Below are 25,543 nucleotides of genomic sequence, written 5' to 3' on the forward strand. Positions count from 1 at the left end.
GAGAGTCCAGTGGACAGAGGGTCCTCACATGGTGACCATGTTTGGAATCTCTGCCAAGAGGGGTTCCCAGTGTGGTCCTTTTAAGTCGGAGACTTAGCTCGAGGGGCTTTGGGGTGTAGCCCCAAAGTTGGCTCAGATCCGGGTGGGGCTGGGACAGGTCCAGATCTTCTATTGGAATTCAAAGGGACCAGGATTTGTGAGTCAAAGGGTAATTTACATTAGCTAGGGGGGCTGGGAATCAAAGATTGGAATCTTTCCTGCATCATTATTTTGCTGCACAAGAAAAATCAAATCAAAAAGGGAAAAAAAAAAGAAAGAAAATGCAAGCAAACAACAACAAATAGAGTGAGAATGCCATGTTGTGGTCCCCCACTCAGTTCCCACAGTGCTCTCCCTGGAGCGCAGATGGCTTTTTCCATCATAAGACCATTGGAACTGGCCTGAAGCATCTCACTGTTGGAAAGAGCCATGTCCATCATAACTCCACCAACAATGTATTAGGGGGTCACTAATTCTTGGTTGTAATCCTAAATTTTTTAAAAATTACAACTCATTTGCCTTTGAGAATGAAGAAGTTCATGAAATCAAGAATGCACAGTTGTCTACTGAATTCATGGACTCAAACCCATCTCATCCAAGGGGAATAGCTTTTATGAGGCACATTTAACTAGAGGAAAGAAGCCAGAAAGCTGGCAAGAGTTTCCTGGTGGAACCTGCACTTGACAAGGAGAAGGGGTGGGGGGATCTTTCAGGCAAAATGTGCTTGCCTCTGAAAGTAATAACCTCGGGAGTCGGCGTCTATTGCTGGACCTCCTGATTGTGTGTAATAACTGTGGGATAGGGATAATCCTGACAGTGCAAGCAATTCAACCGGGACCCACTTCAACTAATGGTGAGACAACCAAAGCCCACTCCAGGGCTAGGGAAATCCTGTCAGTACGTGTCCCTGCTTCTGACTATGTACAGTATCTTCTGGGCAGTGGGTGGTTATTTGGGTACCTTTTGCTGGAGTCTTTTTAACCTCATCATTAAGATGTCCCAAGCCTTTTCAAATTTCCTCCGTGTAACCCCTTCTTCCTTTTGAGAAGGCAGATGACACAGCGATTATATATATGAAGTCATATGATATATTTGTATATTACAAAAGAAAGCACACACATGCAAACCAAGAAAAATAAAGAAAAGTATGCTTCAATTTGTATTACATATTATTGCTTCTCTCCCTGGAGGTGGATGGCTTTTTTATTATTATTATTTTTTTAATGGCAGTCACATTTTAAAAGTCACAACCCTATGCAAGATATTGGACAAAGAACTGGAAGAGATTGAAATCTTAAATTAACTATACATCCCTGCCCTCAAGGAGGTTGGTGTCTGGCAGGGATACAATTAGAGATAATTATAGTGCACAGTATTCTATACAGAGACTACATTAGCTGAATGCCAAAAAAAAAAAAAAAAAAAAAAAAAAAAAAGAAATGGTGGCTCATCTTGGAGAGAATCAGCCAAGAAGTCCTGTGTATTTCACACACAGACACATATACACATTCACATATGACATTTCCCCTCATATTTAGAAGATATTTGTCTCTAACTTATTATATTCTGTTTCTTGATATCCTTAGCTTCCTCTTTTGACTTCATTGAATTTGTTTATTAATTTGTTAATGTGGTTTCTTTGCAAGACTTGCAGTAATGATTTGTGTTTGCCTTATCCCCTTAACTTGTCTAAATTTAGCTGTTTGAGTGCAGAGCCTGTAGTTTAACATCATTTTCCCTCCTGCTCAAAAGCCCTTGAACCCCATTACATGTGTATTTGAATGAATGAATAAATTAGTGATAGGAGGAGTTAAGAGAAGGCCAACTGGTTGCCAAGCAGTAAAGTGGGCAGCTTTGGAGTTCAGCTGCTGTGTAGGAAGATAATTTGTGCTAGCCCTGCCTGCATTTGAAATTAAGCATAAAATTTGGCCTAAAGCAAAATAAAAATCACTTTAATTGCCTCAAGTTTTGGATTATCTGTCATGATTTATCTTTCATTGGGTAGATAGTGATTAGTTGCCTGTTATTTATTTTGCTTTAGGCCTATTCTCATTTTAATCATGATTCTTCAAGTATTTGTTTCTGAAATAGCTTGGTTATTTAGCATCAGAAAAATAGTTTGGAGTTTGAATAAAAAAGATGTGGTATTAATATTTCCGAGATAAATTAAGGGATATCTTAAATTCATCTTTTCCTGTGAATGGTAAAAGTAGATGGATTCATCCAGAGCTTTAGCTACATTTTAACCAGGTAGTAGAGAAGAGGTTTTCATGCAAGATTGATCAACTTATTTATAACATATTTAGTTGCAAGACTGCTCAGGTCAAAAATCGCCATGTTCTGATTTTGCAGGTCCATATAGATTTGTCTTAGATTATAGGATGTCAGATCTAATTTAATGACAGACTTTTCCAAATAAAGAATCCCATGTGAGCGAATTTTCTTGTGTTCTTTTATTCCATCTAATTTTTTTTTTTAATTTTGTTTTAGGAAACACTCCTTTACATCTCGCTGTGATGTTAGGAAATAAAGGTTAGTAAATATTTTTTCCTTTTAAAATATGTTCATGGAGAATCTTAAAATTTTAACATAAAGTTGGTTTTTTTGAAACATGTGGGATGAAGTTATAGTCTTTTATATTGTCACCAGTTTTTATCATTTACTGAAATTGGAGAATTTTGCCCCCTTTTATTTGGCAAGCCCTGTCAAGTTTAGATTATACATAAAAGCATTGTTCTGTGAGATGGCAGTGTCTTAAATATGGAAAGATAAATTTTCTTGTTCCACCTTGTCCTTGCCATGGAATTGAATAAATTAGGTTGACATTCTTAATATTTTTTGAAAGTGTTTTTATTAGTAAACTTATTTAGATTCATAATATAGGAAATTTTTTTTTCTGTGTATAAGAATTAAGAATTATGTCACTGTGAATGCCAAAACAATTGTATTATGGCTTATTCTTTTCAGAAGACTTTAATATTTCCTTTTTGGAAGTTTAGACACACAGTGGGTATGGGATGGACAACTCGGTATGATGACTAAGTGAGGTCACAGGTCACTCTCATGCTTTCCCCCTCTGAGAAGCTAGAATTGCTTCAGTCCTTTCACTGTGGGTCCCCTAGCCTCCTCACAAAATGGGGAAGTTCATATTGGAGAACATAAGCCTCCCTCAGGGCGCTCCCCTTGGTCATAGTTTGGTGAGCCCACTGTTCTCTGATAGAGTCTTCAGGACCTCAGTCTCACCTCTGATCTGGCGTGCCGAGGGTGGGGCTCGACGTGGGGGGTCCCACAAAAAGGGGCAACTGTCTTTCCTCCCACAGGGAAGCTCCTGTGCTAATTGGGAAGCCTACGTGTAAACGGTGTATGTGTGCAAGGGAAAGATGGGAGAGACTTTAGAAAATCCATGGAGGAAAGTGCTTGCGATAAGGGGGACGGCATGCTGGGAGGAGCCGGGAAGAGAGGCTCTTGGGGATGGCAGAGAGCTGGGAGACTGGCAAGGAGGGGCAGCTGAGAAGACTTCGAATGCCCCTGGAGCACTTGTGTCTGATCTTGGAGGCAGGCAGGGGGTGACACGGCAGACATTTAGTGGAGGAAAATGCACTTGACCCTAGCGGGGAAGATGGACTGTCCTGGCAGGAGGGGATGGAGGGCAGGGGCCCTTGTGAAGAAGAGAAAGCTCGGAGGCTGGTGGCCTTGTGGAACTGGCTTTAATGGTAGCCCCTGGTTAATCTGTCATTAGCAGAATGCATAGGAAGGATTGCTCTGTGTGATTTCTCTCTTGAACTCTTTGAATCACAGGTAATTATCAAAATCTCAATTCCTCGTCTTTAATCACTTTTCATATTCCTCATTACTGTAGAATTTTATCTATCCCTGAGTCTTAGGAATGAGTTGTTCTATATGGCCCAATTTTCCAGGTAGCTGAAAATTATCCAGATAAACATTTTAATTTCTAACCTTGAATTTTCTCAGTGAATTTTTCTAAAATGTACTCTCTATTTTCTGCCTTAAAAAGCGATATTTTTTTCTAAGTCATCTCCTCATTTATGCTTTCTCATCATCTCAGTGAATCCTGTAATTGCCAATGCAGCCAACCCAGTCAGTGCCAGGGGTGAGTGGGGATGAGGGGTACCTTTCCCTCCCTAAGGCCTCTGTAGACCTGCTCAGTGCTTTCCTTCCCCTCTGAACCGATTAAAATAGCAGTGACTTCACCTTTTCTGCAGGCCTTGGGGTGGTCAGGACCCCTTCACCCCTTTGGTTGCCCCTTTTTCCGTGCTCCTTGCTTCCTCTGCCTTCCAGCAAAACTCGGTCTCTCCACCCTCAGCAGCAGCAGCAGCAGCATCTTCCCTTGGCTCTGCTCCCTCTGGGAGCGCCTTCCTCCCCTCACCCACTCCCAGGGGAAGTTGTCCGCTCCTCACCCTCCCCCTGCCCTTGGAGCTTTCCCTCATGGGTCTCTGCCATCCTCCCTCATGGCCTGGGGTCTTTTGGGCCTCTGAACCTTCAGACAGTTGGGCTCTTGTTCACCTTCTGGCCCTCGGTGAGCCCCCGGTCACTTCTGTCTCCGTGGCTTCTCGCTGGCTCGGAAGGGGTCCCCTCCCTGTCCCCCAGAAGCCCTGACTGACAAGACCCTTTCTGATGGAGGCCTTACCCACGCTGGCTCTCTGCCTCCCACTGTCTGCTCTAAGGATCCTCGTGGGCACCTTCCCTGGCAGCGCTGAGGCTGGCAGGGAACTGTGTTATGGATTGTGGATCAGCTGACGTAATCCTAAAGCTCGAGAATCCTTCTGCTCTTGTACCCTTTCGTTCCCTAGAGAAATCTCCTTGGGAGGTGCCTGCGTTGGGCCCGGCTTTACCCTCCAGACTTTTACCCTGCCCGGCAGACGGTCCCGGAGCTCCCCGTCCTTTGGGCTCACATGGCCTTGTCTGGACGCTTCTCTTTGACTTCCCACTCGATCTTTCTCTTTCCTTTGCTGTGATCTCCCTAAGTCTCAGCATCTTACTGGTGAAATGGAAATAGTGATACCGGGGAAAAAGAAAGAAAGAAAGAAGGATACCAGCACCGATTGCCTTTTTGGATCATTGGGAAGAGCTGACCTTGTGGTCCCCACAAAAATTCAGCAGCATCACTGACTGGCCTGTGGGCTGGGATCCCCACTGCTGCCTGAAAAGTGCTTGTGGAGTGGGGGAGCCCCATAAAGGAAAGGAGTCTCGGGCAGTGAACCCCTTCCCTTGATAGACAACGACAGCAGAATCGGGAGCTTGATCTTTCTGACCTCAGGACCATGAAGCTTCTCATCGTGACTAGACTTTTGTCTGTTGCCCTCCTTCCCCTACGTCTTCCATTCCTTAGCCTTGTTTGAGTCAAGGGGATGAAACAGATCCTCGTGACTGGTGAATCAGAACATCTAGATGTGGCTTTTAGGAAATTTTCTTGTTGAATAAACACAGAAGGGCCCTTATCTCAGTGAGTAGTACCTTTTGCCCGACACTGTTTACTTTTTAAATATTTTTTCTAGAGTCATGGCCATTGATGAGTCCTAGGTGACTTGTCTCAGTAGTAGATCAGAGAGAGATTTTGGAATGCCATTTACTTATTTAAGGTTATGGCCCTGGAGTCAGGAGGACCTTGTTGGTCTCAAACAGTTACTGTTCCTAGCAGTTTGACTCCAGGCAAGTCCCTTAACCCCAAGTGTCTGGGGAAAAAAAAGAAAAAAGGTCACTAAAGTTAACAGTTAACTGGACATACAATCTTGTGTTATCACTTAGTAACTTCAAAGAATTAATATTGGGAATAATAGTAAGGGTCTATTTTGTTTCCCTGAAAGGTCAGTAGTTTTAAAAGAAATTTAGTTTTTTTTAAGTAATAGGTGCACAGAAATCCATGAAAAAGAAAACTGTCATAGTATTATTTGGATAGCGTTTTTCTTGCACCTGTAGATCATGGAGTACCATAGGGTCAGAAGAATTAACATCAAAGAAAGTAGCAGAGATCAGAAATTGGTATAACTGCTGGGGGCTGTCGGTGTTCTGCCCTCAGCCACAACTCACATGGCAGAGATCAGAAAAGACGGGTATCCGTGACAGCCAGTGTGCCGTGAGGTTTGGGTGCAACCGTGCACGGTGCCCAGCAAAGCCTCTGCTGCCGGTCCTGGCTCTTGCTCTCCAAGGGACACAAGCTGAGAAAAAGATGGCAAGACCGAGGGGGACAGGGTGTGCCCCCCTTTGGGGCCATCATCCCCCATCAGAGCAGTCCCAGAGTCAGACCACCAACAGCTCTGGGGGTCTTTGCTGTGGCATGGGCCGCTGAGGAGGGTCAGCTGGGACACTGGGTGGCCCCGGGCCCCTCTTGGACAAGAAGCTGGTCCTTAGGCTCTAGCTGCGCGGGCCAGGAGTGGAGGCGGCGTTCTGGGTGGGGGCCGGCTGTCCCAGGCTCGCTGTGCAACATTGGATCAGTGACTGGTGGGAACAAGAGAGAGCCTCCTTGTCGTCCTGAATTGTTCTTTTCCTTGATGGGGGCGGGGGGTAGGGGGTTTAGGGGGCTCTCCTGGGACTCTGCACTGTCACCTTTCCATAGCAGCCAGGCTGTGCTTTGTGGTGGTAGTGGCAGGGATGGGGGTAGAGGGGGTTTTGATGAGCTGCAGGTGCAGCCCCCTCTGGGGGCCGTGGGGTGGAGAGATGCTGAGAGACGTGATCCTCTGCCTGGTTGGGGTTCCGGGGTGGGGCCAGCCTGAGGATGATGTCAATTAAAGCCAGTTAAAGCGGCTCCGGGCGTTGTGAGTGAGAAGCTTTGGCGGCTTCTGGGTTTGCACAGTGCGGTGGCAGCACCGGGTGTCGGCCCCTGTGAGGTCCCTTGGTCACTGGTTCTTTTGTGAGGCGTAACTCTGGTGGGGAAGCCCTCCCTAATTATCTTCTCTCTTGCAGAATGTGCCCATTTGCTTTTGGCCCACAATGCTCCAGTAAAGGTGAAAAACGCTCAGGGATGGAGCCCTCTGGCAGAAGCCATCAGCTATGGAGACAGACAGATGAGTAAGGACTGGGGCCGCCCTCATCCCAGAGCTCCCTCCCACCATTGCTGCCTCCTGCTTCATCCTCTTTGCTGTCATCCCGCCTGTTCACACACACCTTTGCTTGTCCCCCTGACTTTTACCAAGGGCTCAGGGTCGGGATCCCGTTAGCCCAGATGCTTTCTAGCTTTTAACCTTGCCCCTCTCCCTCCTCGGTGGATTCTGTTTTTTTTTTTTTTTTTAATAAAACTTCTTTTTTTATATGAACTTGGAATAATCAACAGATACATCTCATTATATCTCAAGATGTATTGCATGACAAACTGAACTTCTCTGACATACGTTTTTAAAATAAGAAATAGAAATTTTAATGGAATAGTAACAAAATTACTCCCTTGTATCCTCTTTGGCACTTTTTTCTTCTTTGCATTTTGTTTTTGGTTTAAAAAAGCAGACTAAGAAAAGAGAAAAACAGGAAAGGAATACAAAACAAAATAAAACAAAGCAAGAGAACATTGTCATGTGTTCAGCAGAATATCAGGGAGAATTCAAAATATATAACAATGTTACCAGCTCAAGAAAGTATATCTATTAAGGGAAAAGTTATATTCATGAGTGTCCATCTTTTCTTTTCTTCCTTGTAAATTGTTCTTTTATTCTCTGCTGTGCATCTTTTATATATAAATATATTTATATTCTCCCCCCCTTTCATCCCCTCATCCCTAAGCAAGTTCTAATTAAGAAAGTTTCTATTTATGTAGATAGACATATATATACATGTCCTGTCCCCCACAAACACATGCATATCTTCCCCATATCTGCTGATTCCTCACTTGCCTTGCTCTTACTCAGCCCCCTCCCATGTGTGCTTCCCGCTGCCTTTGCTGCCCTGTTTGCCCGTTCCTCCCTCCTTGTTTCTTCATGGATTCAGAGGGTGCTGGATCTTCCATGGTACATATATGGTGACGTGGGGTTTAATCAGATGTTCAGCTCCTCCCCTCCCTGGCGTGGTTCTCTGTAGCTCAGGGCCATGTCTGGGCCATGACCCAAATAGGCCTTTGTGTCCATAAACATGGTAGCAGAGGAAGAGTTAATGTCCTACCTGAACACCTGTTACCCCAGGGCTCTACTTCTGCCTATCCCCGTTAGGGAAGGACACTGGGGGAAAGGACGTGAGGCTGCAGGCAGCCTTAGAGAAGGGCTCACAAGGACCTCCTTTTGATTTCTTTATAGCTTTAGTTACTTCTTACTTTGGGGTTGGGTTGTTAATTTTTTTCTCTATTTTTTCTATCATGGAACATTAGAATTCTGTAATGGGGTGAGGAACCAGAGCTCTCCTGTAGCTTCAGTTTGACTTAGTGGATAGATTCCAGGTGGCCACCACAGCCAAGTGTCAGCCAATTAACCATGAGCTCTTGGGGTTGGGGTGGGGGGGACTAGGAAGGGGGTGTTGCCAACTCAGGGGATGGGAATCAAAAAGTTTGACACTTTCTGGGTGTTGAGAGTGAGTGGAACCATGTGCCACTGATGTTGGGGATATCATGTTGGGGGGTTGTCAAGGGAAACTAAATGAGAACGTTTAATTACCTTTTTTCTTCTCCAATTTAGTTACAGCACTTTTAAGGAAGCTTAAGCAGCAATCCAGGGAAAGTGTTGAAGAAAAGCGACCTCGATTATTAAAAGCCCTGAAAGAGGTGAGCTATCCTGTGGGTTTTCTTTCCTGCCCAAATCTTAAGTGCACCAGTATTGGATTTAAGTTCAGTCTTCACATTTAATTAATTATCACCCCATGTAAGGTCCTGTCAGTTAGTGAAGACTCCAAATTATACTTTTGGGTTTGTCACCTATAAATGTTAAGTGTTAGTCGTCTCAAATCTGTCTGTCTCCTGAGACGAGGGAGGGAGAAGATGAGATGAGAAAGTACCATCTTGGAAGAGTTGAAGAGCTCTTCCTTGGCCGGGGTTCAGTCCGCCCACTTTCCTTTTTTAAAGCAGCCTCAGAAGCCCTTTTGTCTGGCTTGGGGTAGCTGAGAGAGCTAGATGGGTCACCATGGAAGGCACAGGATACCAGGGACAGTCTGCTTTGAGAACCTGTAATTTTGTTTGTTAATTTAAGTCCAGCCTTGCCATTGCATCTCTTCATTTGATAAATGTCATTGCAAAGCTTCTGCAGTTAAAGTTTCTTGCCATGCTGCAGATCTGCTTGTGGGCCTCTCCCCAGTCGCTCCATGACCCTCAGACAGTGGGCGCATCCTGTCCACCGTAGGACTCAGCCTGAAGGCCTTTTCTACTCGCTAAGATCCAGAATTCACATTTCCTTCAAATCCTCGAACCCATGGCTGCATCACAGCATTCAATTATAACTTTAGAGGGAGATGTTTGTAATATTTCATATTTAGAGGTTTGTTCAAGTAATGATTAATGTTCTTTTATTGTGTTTGTTACACTTTAGAATTTAGACTTAGATTTGATCAAAATGGTTGTATATGACTAAAAAATTGATTTTTTTTTTTAGGTTACTTTTTCTTAGATGTGATAGAATGACATTTCAAATTTGTCTTCATTTGGTTTTTTTCTAGATTCTTTGTTTTTGTTTTCTTGAAATATGGGGATAGAGCAATTTTAAAAATATAATTAAATTATAGAAAATATGCAAGCACAAATTCATTGAGCTCCATAATAGCCTATTATGTAAATTATTATGTCTCAGATATTAAGAATGTTTAAAACATTTCTATTAAGTTAGTAAGATTGATAAGATGCAGTAGTGATGAATTCATCTAAGGTATGCTTTGGCAGCTTGTCCCCTTTATGGTATTATGTAACTAAAGCTAAAGAATTAGGTCATTCTTTATGTAGAATATTTTACTTTTAATATAATTGTGACATCAATTTCATAAATATGTCTTCCAAATAATGGCATGAGCATTTAAAAAAATTAATACATTTTATGTTCACAGTTCTTTTATCTGTATTACCTTTTCATATCAATTTCTCTTTCCTTTTTGTTGATTGTATTGTGTGCAATCATAGGACAAAACTATAAAGTTTTCTATTTGGGAATCCCAAATACATTAACCACTTAAAGCTAAAAGAAGGATAATGAGGTCAGATTGGGCTTGATTTGCTAGAGTGTTGTTGTCAAAGAGAACCAAAGAGTCATTAAATTATATATGAGGATCCCCATGGTCATTTATTGATTTAGAAAACCACATATTAACGTTGTTGTCTCTGATCTGTTCTGTTTTTATTTATTTTAATAACCATTTTCCAGTTACATTTTTACTGGAGAATTGGCCACTGCTGCATAGGCATATATTTTTGACAGCTGTGCTCTAGAGCTTTGGTCTTTGCAAAGTTTTAAGCTAGAGATTAAATTTTTTTTTTTCCTGATTTATGGAGTTAGTAACTATGAATTGAAAAGAGACATTTAAAAAAAAAGCTTTTGGCTATTTGCATTTTTAAAGGTAATTACTGGGATGAAGTGGCAGCAAGGCAGAGTGGCCAATGTGTTGGGCTTGGAGTCAGGAAGGCACAGGTTCAATCTTTGATGGAAATCACTCGGTGACTCCAGGCTAATTCATCACTTTCTAGGACTTAATGAATAAGGCCTGTTTGGATAGATATTTGGATTAGTGGAGTAACTCTCCAGTCTCATTTCAGCAATAGAGTTGCATCCTTTACATACTTCTTCATATATTTGCATAGATTTTTATCTAAAAGTTTCTTCATTTGCATTTGGATAATTCTTCTTAACGTGTAAATTTTAATTTCTTGAATTTTGTCCTCTTGCTGCATGCTTTTCATTGCTTTATGGAAAGGGTCTGTGTTTCTGCCCTCAATGAAAAGGAAGGCTGCTCCTGTTCAACAAGGGGCCTCCAGAGTCCCTGGCTTAGGCCGGGCTTCCGCAGCTGCCCTGACCAGCCCCAGAGGGGATCCTTCCCTCTGACACCAGAGGCTGTCCAGGCTCCCTTTTAAGAGCCCCTGGCAAGCCATCCCATCCCCTTTAGACCAGGTCATTTTTGAAGGGTTAAATGCTCTTTGTAACTTCTTCCCATCACTTCCATTGTGTCCCCTGGGGCCTGGATCTGCTCCATCATGGTGACTCTGCTCTTCTCTTGGCTGTCCTCCTGGGCCCTTTGCCATTCTGATGAATCCCCAACACTTCAGGCTAGCCTCGGACCCAGGAGCTAAATTCAGGATTCTCCGATCTTGGCCAGCAGAGCTCTGTGAAATGGTGTGTTCCTGGGATCCTTTAGCCTTTTGACATTGTTCTGAATACTAATTCTGTCTTCCCGTGTGGTATCTGCAGATTTTATGACTTATGCCTTCATCCAAGTCATTGATAACAATTTTAAATAGCACTGTCGAGAACAATGCTGAAGTTCCATTGAAGTCTTCCTGCAGTCATGATATTAAGCCACTTGCAACTGTGTTTGAAAATGCCCAGCTTTGAGTTCCTGTCTTTATGGAAATAAGGTTAGACCAGTATGACCTCTTCTAGAAAGAGCTGTCTAATGACTTACTTTCTAGGTGCTAGCCAGACATCTCTAGTCATTTGCCCCAAGTTTTAGGACTTGAAGTCACTATAATCAGCTGGTGTTTTGTTTTGTATTGATCTCTCATTTATTTATTTTTGGATAGAGGCCTTTCAAATACTTTTGACAGTGACTGCAGTTCTCTGCCAGTTCTTTGAGGATTTCGGGATGTAAATCACTTGGCTCTGAGAACTTAGGCTCACCCAAGTATCCTTAGAATTATCTTACTCCTTGCTGAGAGCACCCTGATCATTTTTATTTCAAAGAAAAAACAGCAGAATAAGAGATGGAGACCAGTCTGCTCTCCCCATTCCTGTCATCCAGCCTCCCCAGTCCAAGGGCTCTGTACTCCCATTTTCTCCCATCATGTCTTTAAAAACACAACCCTCTTATTGAACTTAGCTTCCTGTCTTCAGCCCCGCTCATTCTGAGCTTCAGCATTCTGGATACATTTTTAGAGTCATCATGCTTCCCTTTGGTGTCCAGTTCTTTTTTAAAAATCTAAGGAGACCGATAAGTTCCCTGAGTGCTCCATCGGTCCCTTCAGAAAGATTCTGTTTTTTCTTCATTGGATGTTTCCCTTGTTCTCTTCAGAGCTTTTTCTTGTGCATCTTTTATCCCTCCTCTGATTGGGTTCCTGTCTTTCCTCTGAGTGCTGTGGACCTAGGTGCCCATCCCACGGTGCTCCCTTTCTTTTCTCAGACTCTCTTTAGAGGTTTAGTCTCCTGACCCCATTTCTGATGGCTCTTTGTGGAGCCTTTCACAGCATCAGGCTGGAGAGCCATCCCTCTCCCAGGCCGCCCACTCCCCATCTTGTGTGGAATCTTCCCCAGATCCTCTTTACTCTGCTGGGGGCTTGGTTGGCGCGGACCTTCCCCTGTGAGCTTTGGATTTTGCAAGGCAGATATACTCAGGTGTGTGCTCGGCAAGTGTTTCAGCATAAGTGCAAAGTGCTCTGAGATGGGAGATAAAACCATCATTGGCAGTGGGCTGAGCCAGGGAAGTGTTCGTGGGATGGTTCTGGGCGGTGGATCTCTGGACCTAAGGCACATCTGCAGACCTGGGAAGATCAGGAGTGAAAGAGAGTCCTGGACCGGTACTGGCATACTCTGGGTGGCAGTGATTTCAAGGAGAGGGGCAGCTGGAAATCGGATCGGGAAGCTCGTAGGGACAAGACCAGATTAGTTTGGTCCAGATGTGGGGAAAGGCCTGGCTGCCTTAGGAACCTCCTGTCTTGCTGAACCCTCATTGCCGCCCTCATTTTTCTTGTTGGACCCACTCTGTCACCCCCTAGTGATTGGAGGGATCCCCCAGTTCTGGCTCCAGATGAAACATTCCCGGTATCTCCGCCAGAAGCTTGTTCTTGGGTTATGGCTGTAGGACTTGGAGCAGGAGCTGGGTGCTGTGCCCTTCCTAGGCCATGGCCATTACTCTGATCCAAGGGGACCATAGAGACCATCAGGGGGGCTTCCATTAACACAAAAGTGTTAGCTGGAGGTTATTAATAGCATGGCTTCATGAATACTGAAGGGAATTTAAAATCAGACTTTAGTTTGAGTTTCACCACTTTGGAGGGACTTCAGAGACCTCTAATCATCCCTATTCCCCCAACAAAGCCTCTCTAGGACACAGGGTAACTGGCTGTTGCTTGGAGGGGCCGTGAACCTATGGGGATCCCTGGCCTCTTGAGAACTTGCTCCCACTTGTTCTATTTTACCACGGGCTTCCCTTTCACATGCTTTCATCTCAAGGCTTCCTCATCAGTTTTCTGGACCTTTTCTTGGGAGTCTCTTCAGACTGGCAGGATGCTTCCCAAAGTATAACTTTGAAACAGAATTTAACATTTGTATCTTCCTTTTTATTAATTTTGCATATAATTTTTTCTAATGAACATTCATAGACTTATGAAAATTTCCAGAGTTTTTGGTCTTTGTTTCAGGTTTTTTTTTCTTGATTTGTATCATTGTTGTAAGCTGGTAATACTGATGAAAAATTTCATCACTAAGAAAAGTTCTATTAGTCTCATTTCAGTTCTTTTTCATATTTAGTTAAAATGTTTCTGCAAAACTTTATTGTACAATATATGAATGACAGATTTGTTTTTCTAATTCCTAAATATTTGAGATTTATTCTGATTTTACTACCCATTCCTCTTCAATTAACCAAAAATAATTTAAAGGTTAATATTAAGTCATTTTTAAGAGCTATTAAATGATGTGCTTTTAGTAACTATTAATATTTCCTTTCTCAGCTAGGTGACTTTTATCTAGAGCTTCACTGGGATTTTCAAAGCTGGGGTAAGAAATATGCTATATTTTACTTTTAAAGTAGTTATTGATGCAGACTTGCAAGTGCTAATGTGATTTTTCAAAAGAGTTTATCACCATAACAAATATGACACTTGCATGAAGTTCTATGGAGTGATTTCCATCATAATGTATTTTGCATGTGAATGGTTTTTAAAACCTTATTGGTGTACTTAATTATCCAACCTTGAATAGTCATTTCCATTATTCTCCGAAAAATTGAGTTGCCCTCTTTCTATTACAAATGACTGTCACAAACTCTGAACAGAGAAATTCTAATAACTTTGCTAATGTAAGGCAAAACATTCTTAAACTGGTGGGGGAGACAGCAAAGGATTTCTTGGATTATATTATTTACAAGACTTTGAAGCTTATTTGAGTTGTTGGAATTTGAAAAAGAACTTGGTTAACATGATTTGACAGTATACTTTTTTTTATCCTTTGACCATTCATGTCTTGCTTTTTTTTTATTGCCGATTTCTTTTCTGTCTCACATTCAGCTTATACTGTCTAATTGAGTCCTAAAAGACCCTCACGTTTATAAGATGTTCTCTGTATTTTTGCAACACCAAGATTAATCGCTTCTCATTTTAAAGATGAGGAAGCAAATTCACACTAAAGCTTTTATATCAGAGTAGTCTGATCTCATTGATAATACTACCTGGTATAGTTTTTCATCACTAAGTTCATCATTTTAAAGAATAAGTGGAAAAAATACTTTTCTGTGGTAATTGTGTAACAAATTTAGTCAATAGACTACGTATAGTAGATACTCTGCTTCATTTTCAATCATGAAACATTTTCATATATACCATAGAATAAACTCATAACCATTTATTAATAAATGATCCATTTAACTTGGGGAAAATTATGTTGCTGAGTTTTACCTTTCTTTTCCTAATCCATGAAGTCCTAAATGACAAATTACAGAAGCTGGCGGGGCTTCCCTTTGTAACACTGGGTCATCATGGTGGCATCTGGCAGAGAACAGAACCTGTGTTTTTCCTCCTTGTAGTGGAGTGGGGGGGGGGATAGGATGACGGGGTGGGGGTGAGGGCTGGGAAGCAGGGTGCCTGGGAGGAGGGATAAGTAGGGTGCCTGGGGGGGTATCCAGGAGTAAAGCAGGGTGCCTGGTGGAGGGGCAGGGTGTTGGAGAGGGAATGCCTCTTTGCCTCTTTTCAACTCTTAATCAAAAGGAGTTAGTTAACTGGAGGAGTTGAAAGTGTTCCCTGGGCCTCAGACCCCAGACCCAACAGTAGCATCATAGGCAACTTCTGTCTTGCACACGAATAAACACCCAGAAATTTTTTGCTGAAAATTGTTGGCTGCAGGAATGATTTCGTCTTTCTTCTTCCATCCTTTGGAAACTTGTTAATTCCTTCTTACCTCCCTTATAAACATGGCTGAGACCTGGGGTTGGCTCATGGTAGGCTCAGGTTAGAACTCAGAGCTCATTTTCTTAGAGAAATGTCATCCCATGAGTTACTCAGACTCTAAAGTTGCTTGAGAATGTTGTTTTGTGAAATCCTGTTTTTAACTTTAAAACAAATTGGCTCAAAACATCTCTTTTCAAAGTAATTATAACACCTTCATAGAATTAGTGCAATTTTTCCTTGCATTAGTGTTTATGAGGTTTCTCAGTGCATTAATTATTTAATCTTTTCTATTACAAATATAGTGCCTTTACTTTCCCGAATTCTGCCTTCCGATGCATGTAAAATATACAAGCAAGGTATCAATATCAGGTAAGATGCTGGGCTTTTTTTTGTTACTGAGGTATGGAAAACTATCGGGTTTGAGAATGCTTTGCTGGACCCAAAGTTTACTTCTCTTGTCCTTTTGTGTAAGGATTTAGTTGTAACCCAATGGGGTGGGCTTGTAGGTCATGTCTGGAGATAAGATAAAGATAGTGTCTAATGGAATGTCACTTTACTGAAATGTTATTTAGGTTTTAGTGTTAAGAATATTTATGACAATATAGTTTAATTTGAATTGGTAAAGTGATCCCTGTCTCAGAAATGTAGGAATGGGATAGCTACCCTTATGAATTGTGCTACATAAATTGTATGAAAGCTTTAAAAAAATGACCTCCACTGTTTATTAACATGGAATCAAAGTTTATAAATTCAAAATATATTATGCTCTTGAAATAATGTTTTTGCCTGTGGATGATTTCTAAAGGTAATAGAGGATTGCTGTCTTGTGGTTTTAGCATGATTTTTGTCCCTGAATATATTTAAAATAAATTATGCCCACTTTCAACTTCTGATAGTCTAAGGAAAGGGTTCTTGTCTTAAAGAAAGCCTTTGCTATTTTGAGTGACATCGAACAGAGAACATCAGAATCGGGCCCCCTGGCACAGGTTGGCACAAGCCCCAGGAAGGCTGGAGTTGGCCTTTGGGGCTCAGGCAGAGTGGCGTGGGGACTGGACAAGTTACTTAGCTGCTCTCTGACTCAATTTCTCCATCTCCAAATGGGGGAGAAATGAATATCCCTTTCTCTCACAGGATTATTGTGGGGATCAAATGAGATGCAATTTATGGGAAATGTTCACCGTACAGGGCTTGGTGAGTGCCCGCTCTTGGCTGGCAGCTCTTGCTTTGCCCAGGGTCCTCTTTACCTATCCCCCCCCCCCCCCCCCCCCCCCCCCCCCCCGCACTTGGCGGAGTGTACACATAGTAATTACAGCTGTACCATGATGATCAATAGAGCCATGAAGCAGAAGGGGACATTAAGGAGAAAGCGGGCACAGCATGGAGCCAGCCTGCTGCTGCCCCTTCCCATCCACTGTGCCCAGCACCCTCTGGGGTCTTTGAAGATGCACAGGGACTCCCTTTCAGCAGTTACCCTCAATTAGTCTTTGAACTTTGGAGAATCTGAAGTTTTTGCATCCATTTTTTCCAGCACACAAAAATCCACTTGTGCAATGCAGTGCTGGGGCCCACTGTGGGGTCTTCTGTGGGCAGCGGCCGCCCGTACCCTCCTCCAGCAGACCCCCCGCTTCATTCTCTCTCACTCTCTGGGTGTCTGGTGCTGATTGTCCCCTCTTGTGTTCCTTTCTTGGAACTTGTTGCCAGGCTCTCCTCATAGATGTTAGGGAGACATCTACCCAAGCCTTTCAGAACTCTTTATGGAGTTCTGAATGGAGTTCATAATGCAACATGGGGTTGCATAATGCACAATGCAAATTGATGTAAAGCAAGAGCTATTTTATATTTTCAGAGCACTGAATTGTAGTCTGGAATTCCAAGTTTCCCAAGGGCGACTAGTGAAATGCCCCTGAATCAATAGGCTAGGCAGTGATAAGGAGCTTGAGGAAGAGCAGGGATTTGGTTTTTAGATGTTTAATCAAATATTGGGAGGGAAATCCTTACATTTAATTGGTAAAATGACTCCATGAGAGCATTCACAACTCATTGTTCCAAATTAGAAGCAAAAAATCTTCTGAAACTGGGAGGAAACCAGGGAGCTAGCTGGGAAGGGCAGGAGGCATTCAAAGAACCTTCCATGGGTCAGGGCGGGTGAGATGCATTTGGAGGATGGCGCCCCGATCTCTTGTCCATCCCTCACACAGGGAACCTTTCCCTGAGAGCTGGTTCAGGAATAAACCCCTGAGAATAAGGTCACAAACTGGATCCGGGAGGATCCAGGAGAGGAGCGCCACCCGCTTTTACCAGGGACCAGAAGGGAGTCCGGCGTGGTGTTGGACTGGGGGAAGATGGGGGTCAGCTGTTGTCCCCATCCCCCTGGGGCTGGATCAGGAGACGGAGGCCCCCCAACGTCACCCTGCGCCCAGGCTTCTCCAACTGGTCCGTTCCCCGCAGGCTTGACACGACGCTCATAGACTTTACTGACATGAAGTGCCAACGAGGGGACTTGAGCTTCATTTTCAGCGGGGACGCCGCGCCCGCCGAGTCCTTCGTCGTGCTAGATAACGAGCAGAGAGTTTACCAGCGGATCCACCATGAGGTGAGGGCCGTCCAAGGGGCTGGGGGGCCGGGCCGAGTCCTGGGGCTCCAAAGTTTGCTCTTTTCTCATAGATACTGCTGACCATTTCTAGTCCCTGTCCCTTTGGCTTCCTTGATGTGGATTTTGGGGTCCTGTGAGTTTTTTGAACTTTGTCTCCTTTGGGAGCGGAGTCTTCTTGGGTTTAAACGTTTTACTTCCTTTCCCTGAAAGTTAATGTTCTCTTGCTCTGCTTGAAGCACTCCCCCTCAGGAAGGGAGGAGCAAGTCTCCATCAAGGAGGCCGAGAGCTGCCTCCACCTGAATGGAGCCAGCCATGGCCCCTCATGGCAAGTTCCCTGGGTCGGGAGACCCAGGCCCCCATGAGAGACGGAGGAGCAGTGGCAGAATAGGGGAGGGTGGGTCAGGTGCTAGGCCTGGGGTCTGAGGCTGACCTTCCCCTGCCGGGCACGGACGGCCTCGTTTGGGGTTTGCATCCCTTGTGCTTCACGGGATATCTGGCCTACGGCACTGCTTATGATGGTGACCTCTGTGGTCAGGAAGTCCCTCCCTTCTTTCAGACGAGGGGAACATAACTCGCTTGGTGTCAGTGGGTGGCAGGTGACCTTCACGGCCCCCGATGGGCTGAGATCGGCTGTTCGCAATTGTCACCGAACTGTGCTGTTGGGTGCTAGTAACATGGCCTCCCATCCCCTCGGGGCCCCCCATGTGGGCCAGGAGTCTCCCCCAACTGTGGGCACTGCACTCATCTCAGCAGGGGACTTTGTGCAGGGAATTCTAGCCAGCTCTCTTACAAAGCGCCCCAGGTAGACATTGGTGATGCTGCAAAAAAGCAAAAGCTGACTTGGCAAGATCTGTTGGTGAAGTTATGCTGGGGCTTTGGGGTTCTTTGTCTCTGAAAGTCTCCTAATTAGATAGAGAGCATAAAGGATCTTTAGAACATGATGGTGTTCATTAGCGCTTTGTGAACATTAGGGTGCTCTAGAATTTGGTCCATGAACCCGTGCCAGCTCTATGGCCTCTAACTTGAACATTCCATTCTCTTCCCACCTGGAGAAAGGGCTGGATGCCCCCTCCCAGACTCTGAGCTGGCACCCCTCCCCCCGCCCCCAGCAGCTCTGGGGTTCAGGTCCTTGGCCTCTGGTTGGGCCTAGTTGGGGGGAGGAGGAGGAGAAGAGAAGGGGTTCGGGCACCGAGGGCTTCTCAGGGAGACTGAGAAGGTTTATTTTTCCTAGCTCTTCCCTTCTTCCTGTATATGTCCTTGGAAAAGGAATGGGGAACTTTCAGGGGGTTGTCAGTGATCACCTGGGTCTGCGTGTCTCAAACCCACCTTACAAGGCTTGTTTTTTCTTCTTCAAGGAATCAGAGATGGAAACTGAGGAAGAAGTAGACATCTTAATGAGCAGTGACATTTATTCTGCAACGTTATCAACCAAATCCATCACTTTCACACGTGCCCAAACAGGATGGCTGTTCCGGGAAGACAAGACGGTACGTGGGGGCTGAGGAGCCTGCCCCTTTCATATAAGCACCCCGTTCGTTCTGCTCCAGCCTTCTGTGGCTGGGCATGGAGCTGGGTGGAAGCCATTCCTGGGCTCTCGCCTCCTTTCACCCAGTGATTTGGGGCCCAGTGGTGCTCACTTAGATGGAGACTGCAGAGTTCTGTGAGAGTGAGGAAAGTCGTGGGTCCTTGGCTGACTTGAATCTTACAGAAACCAGAAGAATCAGACTTTTCAGTTTGGGGCAGCATGATCGGAAGTTAAGATGAATCTTGACACTCCCCCTCTCCTACAAACCTCCCCAGACTTGTTTCTCTGCTGAATTATTCAGCAGTGTTTTTTTCTCCTGGATTCTCCAGCTGCTCCCTGACTGGGTCTGTGATTTGGAGACATGTTGCAGAGAGAGGGAGGGAAGGGGAGAGGAAGGGGAAGGGAGATAATTGATTGATTTTGCACATGATTGGATGTGGGGGATAAGGGAGAGAGAGACCAGGATGACCGAGTGACTGGAAGTTGGGGCTTCTTTGGAAGCCGTGGACAAGTTTGGAGATGAGTCACAGATTCACTTTGGGGCCTGATAACGTATCTATTCCGGGTTTGAACACCCAGTAGGCCCCTGAACTGAGATGAGGTAGGAGGGCTGGAAGCCGAAAGAGAGATCCTGGAGAACAAAAGTCAGAGGGGACGATGAGGTCACTGAATGACAGGCTGGGTCAGGTTAAGCGCCCCCCTCTCCCAAGAGTTGTGATTTGTCTCGTAATCTTAGTGTTTATTTTTTAATTGAAGATTCTTTTTTATTGTAACTCAAATATGTGCTTTTGTCTTAGGAAAGAGTGGGAAACTTTCTGGCCTACTTTTACTTGGTGAATGGACTTGTTTTAGAATCCAGAAAAAGGAGAGAACACCTTAGTGAAGAAGATATTCTTCGAAATAAGGCCATCATGGAGAGTTTAAGTAAAGGTGGAAACTTAATGGAACAGAATTTTGAGGTACAGCAAGCAGAGATAATTTTATTATATCTAAGGCAGATCTTTTGATAACAGTGAAATTTCAGTTTACTTTGCCTTTCACGTTTTGTTTGTTTTCTTTGTAACTTTCGCTATTTAAAAGGGAAAACTAAGGCTTCATACAGCAAGGACTCGGTTTTTAAAACTCGGCCTTGCCATTTGTCACAGATGTGACAGCCGGTGCTGGGGAAGGCTTGCCTTCTTGCCTTGCTCACCCTCTCCTTGAAGAGCTCCTTCCACTTTCCCCTCCACGTGGGGGTCTCGGCCCCCCAGCACCTCCTCTGCTTTGTGCCCGGCTGTCAGGGCTGCCCAGCCCCCTTAGTGCCCGCTCATTTCCCTTACCTCTGGGGCTCCCAGGAGCTGCTGGCAGTGGCCACGCCCCATAAAACTGTGTGGGCTGACAGACCAGATGGGGAGGTGACCGGGGGGAGGGGGGGGTAGCATCCCGAGCCCCAGCCTGTCTGGACTTTCCTTGTCGGGAAGCAGGACAATCTGACCCCCTTTTCTGCCCAGAGTGACGGCTTCTCCCGCTTCCCCCTTGTCTGTTGCAGCCTATCCGAAGACAGTCTCTGACTCCACCCCCACCCAACACAATTACCTGGGAAGAGTATATATCTGCTGAGAATGGAAAGTGAGTGGTGGGCGCTTGGTGGGGAAGGGGCGGCTTTGGAATTGAGAGCCCCCAGAGAGAGCGGCTTCGGAGCAGGCACAGCCTCCTCTGCCCCAAATCCCCCTTCTTTCCTCAGACTAAAATGCAAAACATGGGACTGTTTGAGGGTGTGGTGGGGGGAGGGAAGGGGGGGGGGCGGTCTCTTGGCCCCACCCCCCAGTGGGCACCACAGAGTTTGTGGAGTTTGCTGGCTTTGTGACCTTGCACAAGTCACGCATTCAGGGGTCCCCTGTTCTCTTTAACAAGAAGGGGTTCCCATGCACCTCACACTTGGTGTTTGTTTACTCAACAAATATGGATTGGCCTCTTGTGTGCCAGAGGCTGTGCCCAGGACTGTGCCCTTGCCCCTTCTAAAGAGCCACGGTGCAGGGAGGGGCCGCATTTGACTTCAAGTTGTTTCTGCCCATTGGGCCCTGGGCTGTGTGCGGACCCTGAGCAGTGGGCAGTGGAGGCAGGTCCGAAGGATCCTCACTGCCCTCAATAAGGGGCAAAATCCTTGAGTGCAGACATGAGGAGGCATCGGGCATGCAGGAAGAGCTTAATAAATGCTCCTTGGGTGGATAGCAGGGACTTATGCAAATCAAGTAAGATTCTCTCTGTAAGGACAAGCATGAAGCCAGTGGGTCCTCAGACAAACCGAGCCACGCAACCTTTGGGGGCTTCGTCTAGGAGGCCATGTCTGCAGGCTCTGGCTGGACCAGGTGACCCCTTAGGCCCCGCCCCATTGGCCTCTTAGCCCCTGCCCAGGTAGAGATCTGGGACCCCTGAGGGTGACACAGGGAGAGAGCCAGGTGTTCTTGGGATCGGAAGTGAGTCAGCAGGGCAGAAAGTGAAGCAGAGAAGCTCAGTGAGCAGCAGGGTGCCTCGGTGGCCCCACAGTCAGGCCCCCTTTGGGCTCACTCCCCGTAGGCTGTGGCAGAATCAGCAGCTGCATGAGGAAGCCCTCGCCGCAGAGTCGGGCAAAAGGCAAACTGGTCCCACTGCCAAAGAGTGCTTGGGAACAGCCGTCGGGCCTGGAGAAGGGAAGCGGGGGGCGCCTGACAAGTTACGGTTCAAGGGCCGGCAAAAGGCTCCTGTTGGAAAGCCTCACATCTGGGGAAACGGAGGCTTATGGAGGGAATATGTGGAACTGAGATTTCCCAGAGAGTGTATTTTATTCTCATTACTTTGGGCTTTCGGCACATTTTTAAACTTAGTTTTAAAAACCATCTACCACAGTGGAGGTAATAAAATGTTATCAGAATATCTGTAGGGTGAAATGAGGTGTTGACAAAAATTAATTGTGTTATTTCCTTTCCATTGCAGAGCTCCTCATCTGGGTAGAGAACTTGTTTGCAAAGAAAGTAAGAAAACGTTTAAAGCCACAATAGCCATGAGCCAGGAATTTCCCTTAGGAATTGAATTGTAAGTTGGAGATTCTCTGCTCTGGACGTTTTTCTGAAGCCTGACCCAGATGCTGTTCGGAATGAATTCTCAGTCCTGGCTTTTTTATGCCTTTAAAATTGGATCTTGGGAAATATACAAGGCAGACCAGGCCATTAAAAAGGGGATATCAGGCCTTGAATAAATCAGATACTTCTTATTTTGACTTTAAGCAGAGCTGCATTAATCAGAATAATTGCTAAAAGTGGTTTTTTTCACTGACCTTTCTTCCAGATTATTGAATGTTTTAGAAGTAATTGCGCCCTTCAAGCACTTTAACAAGCTTAGAGAATTTGTTCAGATGAAGCTTCCTCCAGGCTTTCCTGTAAAGCTCGGTAAGAGGGCGCTCGGGGATCACCTCGGTGCCGTCCATGGTTTTGAGGGGGCCAGCATGAGGGGATTCTTAGAAGTGGAGTGATGGCGGGAAGAGAGATGGCAGCCGAGAGAGAAGCAACAGCAAAAAGCCCCCCAGTCCGGGGCTGCTTAATGGGGAGCATGCCTCCTTGGAAGCCCCTGGTAGGCTGGGAAGGGGTGTGGGCTGGGGGTCAGCAGAAGGCGTGATCGGGGGGGAGGAGGAGAGAGATAGAGAATGTCCTTAAAACTGAGGGAGGTAGGTGGTTTTTAGTCAGCAAAGCATCCTTCTCCTCCCTCTACCCCGGCTGGGAAGAAATAAACCCTGTGAAAGACAGGTGTAGACAGTCGAGCAAAAACAGGGCTCCACATTGACATCTGGGTCTCAGAAGTCACCACAGGGGCCTCCTCACTATAGGGGGTCACCTCTGGGCTCTCCCATTGGTTCAGTAAGTGATTATTAGACTCCTCATGTTGGAGGATTGCTGAGAGAAGGGCGGCCTCAAATGTTGGGGAGTGGGAGGAGACTCAGTGAGTTGAGTGAGGGAGCAGAGAAGAGGGTTCTGGGCAGAGGCTGGGTTGGAGCCGGTCTGGAAAGAAGCCCTGGAAGGTTAAGGAGGAACAGGGTAGGTAGGAGGGAAAGCAGGAGACAATGTTATTAAGGGAAGAAGAGAAAAGCGGGGGAGAAAAGTCCACAACCTCCTCTTGCTCCAAGGCCCCAGGGGGTGGAACAGACAAGAAGGTGCAGCCATGGCATCCATGAGAGGATGCTGGGTGGGGAATGCGGGGGACCTGCTGAGAAGGGGGACGGGATGTCAGGAGGATGGGATGTTGGGGTCCCAGGCTGGGAGCTTGGGAGCCTGTAGGGGCACCAGGGGGAGCTGTCTGCCTTTTGTGTGGCTGAGATGAAGGCCAAAGGGCCCGATGCACCCTAATGGATGTGGGGACGCTGAGGATGAGAGAAAGGACCTTGAGAGCCGGAGAGAAGAGTGGGAATGACCTGGAAAATTCAGTAAAAGAGGGAGAGAGGGAGAGATGGAGATGGCATCATAGCATTGGAGGAAAGGGAAGGCCATCTTCTCTCGCTGCTCCAGGGCTTTGGGGGTGCTAAGGCAAGGGCTGGGGAGGGCTTTGGGGGCCCCTGCGGAGCCGTGGGCCATCGCTTGTCTCCTCTTCCCGGCAGATATCCCCGTGTTTCCCACCATCACAGCCACTGTGACCTTTCAGGAGTTCCGATACGACGAGTTTGACGAGGGCATTTTCACCATTCCTGACGACTACAAGGAGGACCCCAGCCGCTTTCCTGACCTCTGACCCCCGGACGCACCGTGCCATGGCTTACCCGCCACGTCCGGGAGAGGGCGGCTCCCTGGGACGCGGGGAGGGCGATCGTCCACGGTCCTGTTGAAACGAGCACGTTTCCTGCCGCGCACCGGGTCGGTCTTTGGACAATCCCCACGCCGTGAGCTCGGGAGCCGTTCTGAGGAGTCTGGGTGTTGGAAGCCACGGGGCCATGCTTGGTTTTTACACCTTTTTACACTTCTCGGTGATACATGGATTTAGCGTAAAAAGCAAACACTCCTGGACCATTAACGCTTGAGAAAATGAGATGTCTTACTAGAGATCAGAGCCCTTGTAGACTTGCCGTCTCCTGCCCAAGATGGCGTCTGTCCTTCCGGCTTGGTTTTCCTCACCTGTCCAGTGTCCGTTGTGTGTAGTTCAGTCATGTGAATGTTGTGGAGCGCGATGGAGTGGAAGGAACGTGGATTTCTGTAGATGATCGAGCCCCATGGTGACCATTAAACAGTTGCATTTTCACGTTGCAATACATTTCAGAACTAGCATTCACTCTGCAGGGAATACGGTACCTCCTCTTAGCACCTTAGTGCAACTCCTGTGTGGTGCTATTCACGGTTTTATCCGAAGTCTCCCGTGGAAAACGTTTCTTACTAATCTTTCTGCCGTAGAGTCTCATTTTCTTTTCTAATCTGTGTTCATGATAAAGTATGGGTTCGCATGCTTACCATCTGACGAGTTTGAGCACTTTCCAGAAAAAAAAGGGGATTCATAAATTTGGAAATCGGCTTCCCATGGAGTGCCCACAAGTCTGGGGGGGGGCGGCGGCTTAAAGGTGACCTGAGAAGGGTCCCAGTTTTGTTTTGCTTTTTTAAAGAAAAACCTCAAACCTAAGACTTTGAAAATATATTCCCATATTTATATTGAATACTTAAGGGTATAAGCGTTTCACATAATATATAAAAATCCCTTTGTTAAATTCTAAAAATGTAACTTCAATTTAGAGATGATTCCTACTCCATAATTTTATTTTTTCTTAAGCCACTTAAGGGAAAGTAGATTCATTGATTTTGCCTCCAGGTGTTCAAATCATGGATTCTCAATTTTGCGTCTGAAATTCTTCCTGTTTATTTTTCCGAGTTGATTTGAAGGTCCAAAGTTGAAAATAAATTAGTAAGAATTACGTTTGACCATCCCGTGGCGTGAAGTGTAATGAGAGGGCTTAACTATAAGTAGTGTGATTGCTATCAGCAAATACTGGGTGACTGTATTTAGGCTGCGCCTGCTGGTTCTTTCGGAGGCCCACGTTCATTGCAATCGATTGGCAGAAGGTGTTCCTTTACCAAGGTGTCCGTCTCTGCCGCCTGGATCGGGAAATGAGTTTGTCGGGCTTTCCAGAACAAGTCACCTGGTTGTTACAAAATCGGATTTGCTCATTTTGAAATGT

The 25,543-nt window shown here is 45.6% G+C and overlaps 1 protein-coding gene across 1 annotated transcript in view; it reads left to right on the forward strand.

Annotated features, from left to right (window-relative positions):
- Positions 1-24,843, forward strand: part of ANKRD13C (ankyrin repeat domain 13C) — a 42,323-nt gene extending 17,480 nt beyond the window's left edge. Inside the window, exons 4-15 of the mRNA XM_031968363.1 lie at positions 2,530-2,571; positions 6,961-7,065; positions 8,652-8,737; positions 13,832-13,877; positions 15,565-15,631; positions 17,711-17,855; positions 19,211-19,342; positions 20,178-20,339; positions 20,909-20,988; positions 22,333-22,431; positions 22,684-22,784; positions 23,984-24,843. Of these exons, the coding sequence (XP_031824223.1) occupies positions 2,530-2,571; positions 6,961-7,065; positions 8,652-8,737; positions 13,832-13,877; positions 15,565-15,631; positions 17,711-17,855; positions 19,211-19,342; positions 20,178-20,339; positions 20,909-20,988; positions 22,333-22,431; positions 22,684-22,784; positions 23,984-24,114 (1,196 nt within the window). The 3' untranslated portion in view covers positions 24,115-24,843. The remainder of the gene's footprint in view (positions 1-2,529; positions 2,572-6,960; positions 7,066-8,651; positions 8,738-13,831; positions 13,878-15,564; positions 15,632-17,710; positions 17,856-19,210; positions 19,343-20,177; positions 20,340-20,908; positions 20,989-22,332; positions 22,432-22,683; positions 22,785-23,983) is intronic.
- Positions 24,844-25,543: the final 700 nt, after the last annotated feature.

This window comes from Sarcophilus harrisii, chromosome 4 (genome assembly GCF_902635505.1).
Source record: "Sarcophilus harrisii chromosome 4, mSarHar1.11, whole genome shotgun sequence".
Lineage (NCBI taxonomy): Eukaryota > Metazoa > Chordata > Mammalia > Dasyuromorphia > Dasyuridae > Sarcophilus > Sarcophilus harrisii.